General features: G+C 38.4%; 1 protein-coding gene across 8 annotated transcripts in view; it reads left to right on the forward strand.

Annotated features, from left to right (window-relative positions):
- MAGI2 (membrane associated guanylate kinase, WW and PDZ domain containing 2) overlaps positions 1 to 15,256 on the forward strand; it is a 719,944-nt gene that overhangs the window by 666,245 nt on the left and 38,443 nt on the right. For all 8 annotated transcript variants that reach the window (XM_048953502.1, XM_048953442.1, XM_048953458.1 and 5 more), the window contains 4 exons: positions 4,201 to 4,386; positions 6,872 to 7,136; positions 10,303 to 10,543; positions 12,446 to 12,589. In XM_048953502.1, the coding sequence (XP_048809459.1) occupies positions 4,201 to 4,386; positions 6,872 to 7,136; positions 10,303 to 10,543; positions 12,446 to 12,589 (836 nt within the window). The remainder of the gene's footprint in view (positions 1 to 4,200; positions 4,387 to 6,871; positions 7,137 to 10,302; positions 10,544 to 12,445; positions 12,590 to 15,256) is intronic.

A 15,256-nucleotide genomic window follows, 5' to 3' on the forward strand; every position in this document is an offset into this window, starting at 1 on the left:
AGAGTTATGGCCTTGGAATAATTATTTTTCCTTAAATTAGATATCCATATGTATTATTCAACTGTATCACATTTTGGATCATCTGATGGTAGTAGGAAAAAAACATATGTGTATCTGGTTTGAAGGACTGTATATTTTGTATACACATGAGCAGTATCTCATTAATTTCCCTTATTTCCAACAATAGAAGTCTGTATAGATCACTGTTTATGCATAGTATTTTTCTCTTGCAATCTCATCCACTGCGTAGTCTGAAAGAAGTAAGAAATTAATTGTCCTATAAAAGGCCATCTTATCTTCTGTACTCACTCTTAGCTTGAATAATAGCTAAAAAAACCCTAAGTGTCTGTATCACCTACTAGTCTTTAATGCTGTAAATTACTGGATCAAATTCTCTGCAGAGTCTAATCCAAGCACATGGTGCCACTGTTCTAATTGTGCACATTTGGAGAGAAGCTTATAGCGAAATCTGAATGGAAGTATGAATAAGTTTGTAAGATTTTTTAAGGTCAAGTGGAGTCATTTATCACTAGTCAAGTGATCTGGGACTTCCTTTAAAAGGTTACATTATTAATTGCTCTGCTTAGATAAAAATAAAACCCTGAAGGTGTGATTAAATAAAAGACCTGAAGTGTTAACAAAGCCCTCATGAAATGCCATACTCAGAAGATGCTTCCTAGGAACAGAGCTGTGATGATGGACAATGCCAGTGAGATACGTGGGAGATACCAGCTCCACATTACCTTTGGTCAGGCATGGTGACATGGGACAAATGTGCAGCAATAGTGGAGTGAGCTCTTACGGATTTGTCTAATCCCTTCTTGAATCCATTTGTTCTTCTGGAAGGCCAGAGGATTGCTCCTCTGTCTCTTGTTCAAGTTCATCAACGATAATGTGCTCATGGACAATTCTTTTGAACAGAGTCTGGTTTTTGCTTCTGACTCCACATTGTCTTTTTCTCAGTCTTTCCTAGTTCAATCTTTTGTTATTCAGGAAGGGGGTATTGGATCCATCAGCAATGCTCAGACGTTAGGTGCATGGTAGCAGACAAGCAGTACATCATTTCAGTTGCTACTCTTTTCCTAACTCATAAAATTATATTTACTGTTCTATTGTGGTAATCATCTTACAATGTCAGTATTGTTAAAGTCAGAAAATATCTCTAAGATCAACCAGTCCAACCATCAACCCATCTCTACCATGCTATCATAAACTACATCATAAACTACGTCCCTTGGTGCCGCATCCACACTGCAGATTTCTTAAGCACCTCCAGGGGTGGTGACTCCACCACCTCCTTGGGAAGCCTGTTCTTTCTAGAAAAGTAGACATGCTAATTACAAGATCTTCTAGGCAGTAATAGTTAATTTAGGGCCCATCTCTGCTTAATCTTAGCAATGGGTATTTTTTCTCCGTGTGCATAATATTGCATTTCTTTCTGTGAAATCTTGTCTGTCACTTCACTCAGCCCACTCAGTACTGCCAGTTTTAGATGTGACCGTTCTGAATAATAAAAGTTCTCCATCATGGAAATTCACAGCTCAAGTCTACCTTTGTTCCTTAGCTTTTACCTAATTAATCCCCTATGAGTAACTCCATCTTATCTGTTCACAGTACATATTCTGCCACCAAAGACTGTTCAAAACTTAAAAGTTTTCTAACATAGTAGTAGTCAGACTTTCATAAACTTGCATATAAGATAATCCGCATCCCATTTGAAGCACACATACCTGTCAAAAAGTACTTAAATAAATTCTTCCCTTCCGTATGCAGAGCATGATGGCCATGGTATTATTGTTTAGGAGGAGGCTTGGGCAGAGCTCCACTGGAGAGAGCAAGCAGTGCATTGAACCAGTATATCCTCAAATGAGAAGGACTAAATCCTCAAAAACCAAAGTGCTGTAGAGAAGATGCTTGATAGGTGTGAGCACTCTTCTGTTTCATAGCACTGCAGGACAAACTGATCCCAGAACATTTAGTTACCTTCATCAGACAGGCAAAGTCCATTTGGCTTAAAAGGAAGAAATAGGGGAAAAAAGTTCCTTCTCTTTTTCTTTCCTTTCCATTTCCCAGGATTTGGAGCTGAATCAGACTGTCATGGCCATCCCACCCAGCTTTGGTTTTAGCAGAAATCACAAACACGCAGACATCTGCTCTATTCACTCATCACGTGCAAGAAGTCCAACAGAAATTGTGCTGGCAGATAAACAGGATTCCCTGCCCTCTTTTCCCTTACTACTGAAGTTGTGTCCCTACGTAAGTTATTTACACTAGCAAAAACATCTTTAGGGTTAACAATGGCAAGCATGGGAATTTTATCTATGACGTCTCATCTGCAGTGCTTCTCCTTTCTTCCTACTCAATTTCTTGCTCACTCATATAAGGCATTCATATTTTCAGATCTCTACTGATGCGTAGCACAGGCAGGGTAATTTCAGAAAGCTCCTATATTGCATAACAGCAACAGCAATGGTTCAGTCCTAGTTTAAATGGCTCTTAGTGGTGCTTTGTGAAATGATTTGATCAAGGGCTTTCTGTGAATGTAAATTGTTTCACTGTCAATTTACACTTTTACTTATTTGAGGAATCTGGGCATCAAGGGCAAAATAAAATCAAGTTCTTTACAAAATGAGGCCAGTTGTATATTTAAAGGTATAGAATGACCACAGACACTCAGATAAGCTATTTGCCTGTTTCCTAAGCAGTAAAATATTTCTGAAGTAAACAAGCCTTATCTATTCAGTATTACTGAAGTCATAATTTAATTTACATTCTTGCCTGAAAGATAATTGTAATAAGCTTGCAATCTGGTTATGGCTTTCATTTCAGAGTATTCACTTAGATTTCTAGTTCTCAGAAAATTAATTTATAACGCTGTATGCAACACTTTCATCCTTATTAGAAGCAAAAATCACTGTGAGGAGTGCATACTGTGACTTTGCATGAGATGTGCAGTCTGTGTTTGTCATGATCACCTTCAGGAAATACATACAAGGGATTGAGAAATTTGTTTTGCAATGATGGAGTATTCTGAAAATATTCCCTGTTAGTGTTTTGTTTGATAATAGCATTGATAGCCAAGATATCTCAAGGAAATGTTAATTCATTTTTTGCTTCATCTTTTCAAATTTCTCTTTAGATGTTAGAATGTTTAAGGATATATTATTTTAAAAAGAAAAAAAGTGCTTTTAAATACCATTTGGAGGTGGACAGCAAGGCAGAGCAGCTTTGGGCTAAGTTTGCTATGACTGAAGTATGGGATTGGCAGGGAATTCTCAGGCACTGTTATGATATTAATAGAATAAACAGTCAAATGAAATTGTGATAAATATATTTTACATAATAAAAAGAAAAATACCATATTCTTTGGGGGAGAGATGGAGAGATGGGAAAAGTCGGTTATAGCATATCCATTTAGGTAAAAATGGGAGGAGAAACATCAGAAAGTTCAGTAGGAAATGAGGGAAAAGACAGGACAAGAGAACAGATGGAGCACACAGGGAGATGGAGAACCACAAAGAGCAAAAGCAGCAAAGTTGATCTGTACAGTTTTAAGAATGTGTATGTATTTGTGTGCTTCTATTTGATGTAGTTAATGTGTCTATACACTCATAATTAACTGCAAATTAATGCTGGCATGCATCTAATTAGAAAACTGCACATCTCTATAAATCTTCAGTATGATTTCTGCTTATCAATTAACGTTTGTGTGGAGGAGGAAAACAATGTAGTGAACCCTGGGCACTTTCAGTAGTAAAATCTGTTTGTATATAAAATAAATCATGTCTGTAGAGGCTGTATTACAAAATACAGACAAAAGGATTCTAGAAACTCAGAGGTGGGAGACAATTTAAGACTACTACTTAATGTGAAAATTTATCCCCTTCAGTGTTTTAATGCCTTATTCTTCTTCTGATCTGTTTATTGTCTTGTTACGTGCCTGGTTTGTAAACTAGCTGAACCATAAAAATGATGATGGACTTAGTATGTATATGCCATGCACATCTAGATTCTGATTTTCTAGCACAATCTATGTTGTTTTAATACAGATGGCATTGTATAAGGCCAAGTGTTTTATGCACAAAGTATCTTTTCATTCAGGTGGAAGTTTCTCCCAAATTAGCTCAGTTTAGCTCTTCTGTTTGTAGCACCACCACTTACTGATGCATAAGCTAACTGTGACTGTTCTTCCTTGTCTAGCTGTACCCCATAAAATAGGGCGGATAATTGATGGAAGTCCTGCTGATCGCTGTGCAAAACTTAAAGTCGGAGACCGGATCTTAGCTGTGAATGGCCAGTCTATCATTAACATGCCTCATGCAGATATTGTGAAGCTAATTAAAGATGCAGGTCTCAGTGTAACACTTCGCATCATTCCTCAGGAGGGTAAGTCAATGGCCCTTAAAAACAGGAAGAAAATTTTGAGTAGCCTCCAATTAGCTTGAATTATGTCAGTGCTTGAAAGAACATCTTTTGTTTCACATTCTCAGCCGTAACATACAGTACACCAAAATTACAGCCTTAGAATCAGCTGGAATAATATCTGAATTCTTGAAAAGGTTTCTTGTTATGCAAAAGGTATTCAAAGGAAATTTGGAGAAATCTGAGAGAGAACAGATTAATAGAAATTCAGTTTTCATGTCTTTTGTAAGAACTGCCTTTTACATGGAAAAGCATCCTATAAGAAAGCAAGATTTCAAGTTCATGTCCTTTGAACAAAATCTTTAAGTCAGCAAAGTGACTGACAAGGCACTGCAATGGCTGTCACCAGGCATGTTCCAATATCAGCTACCTGTGACAAAGTGATGTGAAAGAAGAGTTCAGATTTGGTAGTTTCCTCCACATGTGCAAGGATAAGAGCACAAGGCAGGAAAGACATGAAACTATAAATATCTCATTTATAAGGTGAGGATAAGGAGAGATTAATTATTCTGATCATTACTGCACAGGCTTATCAGTGGAGGTCCTTTGATGTTGGCTTCATGGGTTCTGAGGTTGATTTCAGGACTTTTTGTAGTTTAATGGTCTGAGTACCATCAGAACCAAGAGTCACATACACGAGGTAATGCAATTACGTAATTACTTGAGTGACCCTCACTTTCTGCTGTTGCATCCAGCAACTGGGTGAGGAATTAGCCTGACACTGGCCATGGATTGTCACTGAGGGAATGTGCCTATTTTGCTAAATGAACTCAGTGAAGGGAAGAACACATAAACACAGAAGCCCAGAATTCACCCCAGAGAGCTGCAAGAACAGTAGTGTATGATCACCAGAGGTCAGTCTTGTGAGCAGCTACAAACTAGTGTTTTGCTGTATGCAGTCCATGCAGTTTATTTAGGCTTTCTTTGCACACTGAATAATGCATATTAGCAAATTACTGACATTTATGGGAACGTTAAACTAGAAGGAAAGCAGATGCAGTGCTACAAGCTGCTCTCGATTGCTGGTGGAGCATTGTGTGTGCAAGGCAAGGCTGCCCCGTGTGGCTGGGTGACATTGGATGCCTCATTTGCCTTCTGGGATTAGCTTCCCAATTTATAAATCAGGAAAAAAATCTAATACCTCTGTAATGTACTTTCAGGTGAAAAATGCCATATAAATGCAAAACAGTTTTAGAAGCAGCTTATGATTTGACTTGTTCATCCATAGTTATGAGAGTAATGTAGAAACCAAGGACAATATTCTCAGTCTCTGCCTCTGAAACTCTGCAATACAAAAGAGGCTCACAGATGCAAAATGGGCAATTAAAGCCTTAAGCATAGTAATTACACAGACAAGTATTGCTTATGCCTGCATGAGGAGCGCTTTAAGTGCAGATATACAAGCTTTTTTGACGATTAAGCCTAAATTGAAAAGATTTTTAATAAAGCATCCTAAACTTTTAGAACAATTATGAGCATAAATTAAAGAAGCAGAAAGCTGTTATAAGCACAGTCAAATGAGACAAACTCACTTGTTACAAAATGTAAAATAAAATAGTTCAAAATTCAAACTAGATTCAAATGCAAAGATCTGGGCAAGATCTGGATCTTGCCTACCTATTGTCTGGCCACACTGGCCTCACTCATTTTGTTGCAAGCAGGAATAAAAAAAAAAAACAGTGTATACTTTGCTGTTGATAATGTATACATGATGACCTGTGCAGTTCTACATCCTCTGGCAATAGGAGTTTCTCATATGCTTCCGAGCAATGCTGAGCCAGTGTGTTGGGAGAAATACATTCGATATAAGTTTGATGCCAAATGTGTCTTCGGGGTGAAATGTGAAGGTAGAGTGTAATGCCTGATTGTAGAAGCCATCTCCCAGCCCAGTCTCTCCATCTTTTTGAGTTTTACATTGTTTGGAAAAAGGAAGACTGGTTTTCTGCAGTGTGAAGCCCTGGTCATTTGGCACCAGTAATATTTTACTTTTCACAGTCCCGAAAGATGTAAAAACTACAGGGAATTCTTGTTGAGCTCAAAGAGCAGCGCATGAGTGGTTTAGCTTTCATGACAACATCTGTCATCCCATAATAATGCTGAGAGCACTAAAATCGTTCATTTTCTCAAAATGAAAAGTTTTCAAATATCAGTATTTCCAGGCTTTCGTAGCAACCATGACGCATGGAAGCCATTTGCCCTGTTCATTTGGGTTTTAAATAATGAGGTTGTCAACCAGAGCTGCAGAATTGGCCAGGCTTTCAGATCTCAGAGAATACCAAGAGGAGCCTATTAGCCTCAGACGTCTTAAATTGTAATTATAACCCAAGAGAGCAAAAGGGACAAATCATACATTTCTGGAGTGCGACTGACAATGGTCATCAGCTACCTTTGCCCTTTGTTAAATGCCATTCTGTGACAGCTCTTTAATCTCTGGCTTCCCGTTATGCAGAGTTGAACAGCCCAGCCTCAGCACCCAGCTCAGAGAAGCAGAGCCCCCTGGCCCAGCAACACAGCCCCTTGGCCCAGCAGCAGCAGCAGCAGCAGCAGCAGCAGCAGCAGCAGAGCCCTCTGGCCCAACAGCAGCAGCAGCAGCAGCAGCAGCAGCAGCAGCAGCAGAGCCCCCTGGCCCAGCAGCAAAGCCCCGTCACCCAGCACAGCCCCGTGGCACAGCCCACACTCCCACAGCCCCTGCAGCTGCAGGGACATGAGAACAGGTAAGAAAATAGCAACTTCACAGCCTGCAGTTCCCTCGTGGAGATGGCATGGTCTCTAACACCCAGTGCTGCTGGGATCATGCTCACAGGTGGTAAACTGTGCTAACATGTCTTCTGTGAGTAGCCTGGGCTGCATCAAAGTAGTGTGGCCAGCAGGTTAAGATTCTCCCCTTCTACTCCACTCTCATGAGAACCCATCTGCAGATATTACACTCAGCTCTGGGGTTCCCAGTATAAGAACATGGAGCTGTTGGAGTGAGTCCAGAGGAGAGCCACAAGGATGCTTAGAGGACTGGATCACCTCTCCTTAGAAGAGAGGCTGATGGAGTTGGAATTGCTCAGTCTGGAGAAGAAAAGGCTTTCAGGAAACCTTATAGAGGCCTTGCCGTAACTTAAGTAGCCTACAAGAAGGCAGCAGGACTCTTTAGCAGGGAGTGTTGTGATAGAACAAGATATAATGATTTTGAACTAAAAGAGGGAATAATTAACTTAGATAGTGCAAAGAAATTATTTCCTGTGTGGATGGTGAGGCACTGGAGCAACCTATAGATGCCACATCCGTGGAGGTGCTCAAGGCCAGGCTGGGTGGGGTCCTGGACAATCTGATCTAGTGGAGGAGTCCCTGCATATGCTAGTGGGTTGGAACTAAATGGTCTTCATGGTCTTTTCCACCCCAGTTCTGTGATTCTGTGGCTAATATTATTCTTAATAGAGATCTGCCCAAACTTCTTTAAATATCCACTGGGATCATGTTTTTACTAGGGAGCTGAATACTAGCATATTCCCTGCTAATCATTTCATAAATAGCATAGGACTTTCTTACTATGTTATCAGTCACAAAGCAGATCTATCAACATGTGATGATGATATGGCCTTTTTCCCATTATCTTATGTGTCATTTTCTTTAGCTCATTGCAGTTCTGGAGTCACGAAGATATTTTTTATTAAAGGTTTTCTCCATGGTGCATAATTTTCCAGCCAATTTATCGTGTATAACTTATTTATGTGCACTGAAAAAGTTTATCAGAGATGGAAAAGAAATAGCAGGGGACAGATGTATTAAATGCTTAATATATCAAAAGCACACTCATGCTATGCAATGATACAGCTTTCTGTGATCTCCAATCAACGCTATTTAGTCTTCAGATTAATTTTTGGTGTGTGAAATGAAGCTGATTGTGCTGTCTTTATGCTAATCTTCAGCAACTGACATACATCAAGGCCCTTGTCCCCAAACAGTAGGTACTGGTTACAGAGTTTTAACTTTTTGCTTCTGGAGTTACTTGAGTTCAGTTGTTATGCACTGCACCCTCCAGTTTTTCTTGTTCAGCAGATGTAGTACCTTCACTTGCCCAGAAGAGTTTTCTCTCAATTAGTCACACTTGGCAGATTTCTTTCCATTATATTTTATTGAATATTTCTCCAAAAGTGATCGGTTTTTAAAAGGCATGCACTTCTGACGAAATGCAGTGTACAGCTTTCACAAAAGTCTCTCTGGGTAACTGTAAGTCAATATTTAATATCTGCTGATTTGGGAATTTTCAAGGGTGATCTGTAAATGTTACTAATTAAAGTTTCATAAAGAAATTTTGTAATGGTTTAACTGAAAGTCATGATCTATAATTGGTCATTAGCCCATTTACCTACTCAACAGCTGTAAATAAAAGCATTCTCATCTTAGATACAGCTGTGGTAGAACACTGAGAACCTGCCTAAGGTTGACTCTTAGTCCAGAAAAAGAACCACTATTGCTAATTGTAAAGTGACTGTTACCAGATTTTATAAATATGATTACATCTGGTTTGTTTAGTCACATATATTGCTTCTGTATCAAAATTAAAATACTAAAAGATGCTTAAAACTCATAGAGATCCTAATCAGTATTCTTTATTTCACTGTTAATAAGGCTCAGTATCACATTAAGCCTCTTGTTCTCCATCTTCTTTTTACATGGGATTAAGATGCTGAGTAAAGAAAGTGAGAGGATTGCATGTATACATGCAAGTCTTACTGTAGACACTGTGGATGTACAGGTTTTAAAAGCTGTTTGGCAGCAGGCTATTTCCATTTTCTCATAAATGCTAAAGGAAAGTAGTGGTTCTGGTACTTTCGTGTCTGGTCAGACACAGAGTTAATTGAAGTTAGTGTGTAGGAAGACCTGCCAGAGTGGTTTTGTAACTGCACTATCAAAGTAACAAAATTCTGAAACATATCTAAAACATTCCAAATTGTTTGGATCGATTACTTATCTTCTCAGAGATAAATTAACATGAGCAAAACCGATGCTCTCCTTCATCCAAACTGCCATTTATTTCAATCAATAAATTCTTTTCAAAATTGCTTTCACAGTCACATACACACACAGTCACTTGGTCAGCTGCAGCACTACAGAAAGTCCCATTTTCTTTGAAATGTTAGAACTCATCTTCCTTTAAACAGATGACAATTAAAGCAATATTTTATTTCTTATTAATTCCTCATTAACCAAATTTGTTTTCCTTTTACCCTGTGTGACTTCTTTCAATGACTACTGATTATGTTCTTGGGCTTGCAGCCAGGCACTATTGCAAGGTGCGTGCAGTAATAATAAACACTGTATTAACGTGTTTTGTATCAAATGCCTTTCATTAGAAAGTTAACAGCTAGTAAAAAGAATGCATCCTTTTTTAACCTTTAGAAGTTCACAATATTAATGATTTATGTCACTGAAACAGAGGGGCTATGAAAGTCTGCACTGTTGTTTCATTTACTCTATAGAAATCTTAATTCTGGAGACAGAATGTCATAAACTTAGTGGGCTCTTTTAAGGTATGCATTGTTGGGGTGTTTACATGCAGTTTCATCTTTCAGGCAGGCAAGATAAAAGGGAATCAGGATGCTTCTTTCTTTGTCTTTCCCTCTGAGCCTAATCCCAATCTCACTGATAGCAGCTGGAAAATTACACAGTATGACCTGAGGGAGAAATGCTTATGCTTGTGTTTCAGAAGTGCTTGCCGATTTTGGATGCCTCAACTATTTACCCTCAAAAGTTTTGCTTATCTGTGAAAATGTGCTCTGTGGAATTTTGCAGTCAGGCAATTTGCTTTTACTCCTGGATATGGCATGTAATGCATATTTCTTCACACTTTTGCTGCTTTCTGAAATGAAGCCATTTTGCCTTTCTCAGTTATAGGTCAGAAGTAAAAGCCAGACAGGATGTGAAGCCTGATATCCGACAACCTCCATTTACAGACTACAGGCAGTCTTCAACTGACTACCGCCAGCCTCCCCTGGACTACAGGCATCCTCCTGTGATGGATTACCAGCAGCCACCACCCCTTGACTACAGGCAGCCACCCTTGCTGGACTACAGGCAGCACTCTCCCGACACCCGGCAGTACCCCCTGTCAGACTACAGACAGCCCCAGGTAGAAAATGCTGACAGCTCTCCTCAATGGAAAGTGCTGCAGTTGGAAGAGAGAGATCATGTATTATTAAAGCAGCTGATGTTACAAGAGGAAAAGGCACCTTCATTGTTTTTACACTGAGTTACTGTTTCTGTGTAGAGGACATGAATGCAGAGCCATTAATATTAATGAAGAGCCTTGTGATCTGCCAAATAATGCTGCATTTCTAATTGTGCGACTACAGTGTTAAATAAATGCTGTTTTTGAGGTACTGGAGAGGTAAAATCAAAGTTCTAAAATAAGCTGTCCGTGTATCAGCAGAAGTATTTAGGTGAGATGGCATTTCTAAAGCATTGCTGAAAAACAAGATTTTATCTAATCCAAATAAATAAATAAGTAAAAGTGAATCCTGATCTATAAAATTACTTTTTTGTCAGTAGTAGTCTGGATGAAGAGAAACAAGCTTGTGCAACCAGTCTCTATGAGATCAGGCATGATCTCACAAACTCAAATAAATACTAGATGAACCTTGGAAAGGACTATGCTGGTGATAAATATCTACTGACACTTGTGAAGGTTTAAGGACCTAGCTTAAAGTCCTGATGAAAATATCCTCCTTTCTTCTTACATGTATGCAAGGGGAAAAAAAAAAAAAGAAAAAGGAAAAAAAAGGGGCCACAAAGGTAAAAAATGTATTAAATAAGACAGTACGTTTTTCTGGACACTGTGTGCTGAAACCATATGTAGACGTTATTTTTGTGTCTGTGTTTTCCATGCCAGATACATGAACTCTATCACTGAAAATATCCAAATTCTTAAGTGGAATCCAGAGAAACTTCTGAGTTAATTCATTTCTGTTTCAAAGAAGGAAATATCTGTCCCTGTGTCCACAGCCTTAGAGACACTGTTTAGCAGCTAGAGATTGCCTAGGATGCCCATTTCTCACCGATCTATTTAATTCTCTGTCCACTGGTATATACAGCTCAAGTTTGCTGTTGTTTTCCTCTTGATCCCGTGACTTTTGCACATTTGGCTGCCAGTGGATCAGCAGCAACAGAGCAAGTTCCTACTGAGACCCCTCTGTGGTACTAGTAGTTCAGATCTGCCAAGGAAAACCTGGAAATATGAATCTCAGTCCCTACAGAATGCAGAACAAATAAGTTCAAACCCCTCACTTCCCACCTCCTCCTCAAGGCACATATTTTACCTGAAGTGAGGAGATTTGCTGCTCTTTGTGACTCCATGCAGTCCAACCTACTGAGCAAGATGAGTTGAAGCACTGGCACAGGTTGCCCAGAAAGGTGGTGGATGCCCCATCCCTGGAGACACTCAAGGGGCTCTGTGCACCTGATTTAGCTGCAGGTTCCCTGTTCATTGCAGGGGAGCTGAAGTAGATTGCCTTTAAAGGTCTCTTCCAACTCAAACAGTTGTATGATTCTATAAGTTCTGCCAGGAATTTAGGAGGTACCACTACTACTAATTTCTGCATTATAACGGTGTTTGTACAGGAACTGCCTGCTATCCCACTTGCCAGATCAGAACTTCTGTATAGACATAAAACCTTGCCCTTTGGTACCATGACAGTATTGAGGGTGAATGTGGAAATCACCCTGAAAGTTTTGATTCTAGATAACTGCTGCATGACATGCAGCATAGTTCATAGCTCATAGCATTTCAGGATAGTTTAGATGTAGGCATTTATATTTGCTAAAATCCAATTTTAATGACGAAAACAGTTGTTCTTATTCTCATCTATCCTGACAGTGCAGAATTATACATTGAAGGTGCATTTGCTTGTATTAACGAGTAGATGCATATTTGAAGAGATGTATTTTGAAGTTTTTTTAATGCCTATTACGTCACTGATTATTATTATGATTAATTGTCCTCCATTTTGTTGTTGTTGGTTTTTTTTCTGTATAGGACTTCGATTATTTCACCGTTGATTTAGAGAAGGGAGCCAAAGGTTTTGGGTTTAGTATTCGAGGAGGAAGGGAATACAAAATGGATTTATTTGTGCTGAGGTTAGCAGAAGATGGACCAGCAATAAGAAATGGAAGGATGAGGGTAAGTAAAATTATAAAAAGCTTGTCAACTTTAACTGATGTATTTGGGATGGGATCAGACAGATGGGGTCAAATAGAAAGTAGTTTTTTTCTGATTATGTTTTAAAGAACCAATACCAAATGCCTGCAATAAGACAATCTTGTTGTGAATGAGTTGAAGAAACAACTTGAAATTACATAGATTCTTTGTGGAAGAAATGCATTAGTTTTTGTTGATAATAGCTTTTATTTCGTTGTACTTTTTTTTTCTTATTCTTGCACTCATATCAAAGCATCTTCAAAATCTCTGTGGAAGCATTTAGTACATCTTTGATAGTAATATTGGTATAAATAACAGTTATTTCTCTAGTCACAAAAGCAGTGATAACTGTGAGAAATTTAGCTGATAGTTATGATACTGAAGACATGGTCTGTGTTAATTTACTAACTTAATCAAATTGCTTCTTATCCTTTGATGATTTTGTTTATTGATATAATTCAACCTGTAGGGATCAGTTTCACTATTTGGTGATACACACCTCTTATTGCATTTGCGTCCTTTACAGTAGTAATAACAAATTTTGTAAATGCTGTGATTGTTAAATGGATTCTGTTTCACAGTCATAACAATCTCATCATTCATACTGAAAAAGCCTTTCTGTTAGTCTGTGTAGAATTAGTATTTTTCTGTTGGTTATTTTTTAATTCACTCTTAATCTGCCACTTTGCAGAATTCTAGGATTAATTTAGTCCTCAGTTGTAGCATGGAGTTTAAATTCTTGACGCTGGGAGCTTGCATAGAGAAGAAAAGGCATAATCAGTTTCTGCAAGATGGAAGCCAGATGGGCAACAGGAAGTGGAGAACTATTTCCACAATGTTTGCTGTGTGAAATTGAACAAGGCTGCATTAATGTTGCAGCTAGAACTTAAGCTGAAAAGCATTTTTGGTGTTATCGTTCTTTCCTGCATTAAACAGTTCCATGAAACTTGGCTGCTCTTAATAAAAGGCCATAAGCAAGATGTGCATTATCAGACAATGTGACTTAAGATCTGGAAAAAATTATGCATTTAATAAACTCTGGAATCACATATTTGGAAAAAATATTACTAAGACAACAGAACTTGATGTACAATGCTTTTAGAGACGTTCATTTCAAGTAATAATGTGTATCAGTCCAAAATAATACATTAAAATCTGTGCATCATTTGAATAAACTAGTACCATAGAACAAAGTTATTCACCATGTGAGCAGCATAAATATACAAATACATATATATATGTATATATATGTATATGTATATATGCTTAATATGTATTATTACACAGCTTTTTTCAATTTCATTAGGAAAAGTCCTGTAACTTAACCTGAAAAATGTTAATTTATTTTCTAAAATAGCTTATTTTAAATCTTGTTGATGTGGCCACAACATATAGCCAAGTCTAATTCTGGACAGGTAGCTGAAACTTGGAGTTTTCTCTAGCCAGAGTTTTCTCTCACAAGCGCCACTCTTTGAAACCAGCTTTACCCTCCATCCCAGTCATTGAGGCTTGGGTTGTATTCTCCTGTTTAATACTTATTTTAACCCCCTCAGTAAAAAACTTCCCCAGATATCTAATCTAAATCTCCCTTTCTTTAGTTTAAAACCATTCCCCCTTGTCCTATTACTATCTATTCTACACTGTCTACGTAAAAAAAAATATTTTCCTCATATTTATAAACTCCCTTCAAATACTGGAAGGCAGATGATAGGAAGAGAGACAGAAATTGGAACACCCTTCTAGTTTCATCTTCAGTATCATTTGAATTCCAGTGAAGCTTGGTGCAGATGAGAGAACAGACTCACAGACTGAGGATAGCAAGTTCTGTGATTTATGGGTTTCTGCTGGCCCAGACAGAACTGTCTGTCTCCAAAAAGAATTATGGAAGGGGGAGAAGGTTTCATAAAGTTTGTTACCCCATTTGCATTTCCAGCTAGAAGTCTTGATCTTACTTTCCCCTGGGAATGGCGTGCCAGGCAGTTAGTGTTTTTATTGGAAACAAATCCACAGAGAAACTCTCCATTTTAGGACTGCAAGATCTAAAATAGTCTTTAATTGCTCTTCATGACCAACTGAGCCTTCTTCTTCAATTTTCTGCTGATTTGTTCTGGGAACCTGAAAGGTGGAAGACTACTGATTTGATGTCATACAGAGTTCATCAGTCTCAGCTGCGTATTGCTTTTCCACCCAAGGACCACTTTCTGACAGCCTATATATATACCGCAGTACATTTTAAGGTTTGACGAGTTATTGCCTTAAAAAACAATTTTAAAACTTTCACAGTCTCAGTGCCCTACTCTTGGTCCTGGTACTTTTACATGCACAGTCTTTTGCTTGGGCTCATATACTCTCTGTAGAAAGCAGAAGAATAAATCCTCATTTAACTTGGACTCATCCGTCACAAGCCATGGGAAGGAAACATCCATCAAAGGACACAGAGGTCTGCAGTGCAAGTGTCCTCTGCAGAGGCTGATAAACTATTCTCAAACAGTGTTGGATAGTCAAAGCTATAATTAGATAACTTCATATAGATCATATAGATCCATATGTTAAGTCAAAAACTATGGTTAATATTGTCAGGATTTTACTGCAAATCATGGATAAGAGATACAAAGATTCATTGCAAAAGACTTCTGTGGAATGTACAGC

This window comes from Lagopus muta, chromosome 1 (genome assembly GCF_023343835.1).
Source record: "Lagopus muta isolate bLagMut1 chromosome 1, bLagMut1 primary, whole genome shotgun sequence".
In the NCBI taxonomy this organism is placed as follows: domain Eukaryota; kingdom Metazoa; phylum Chordata; class Aves; order Galliformes; family Phasianidae; genus Lagopus; species Lagopus muta.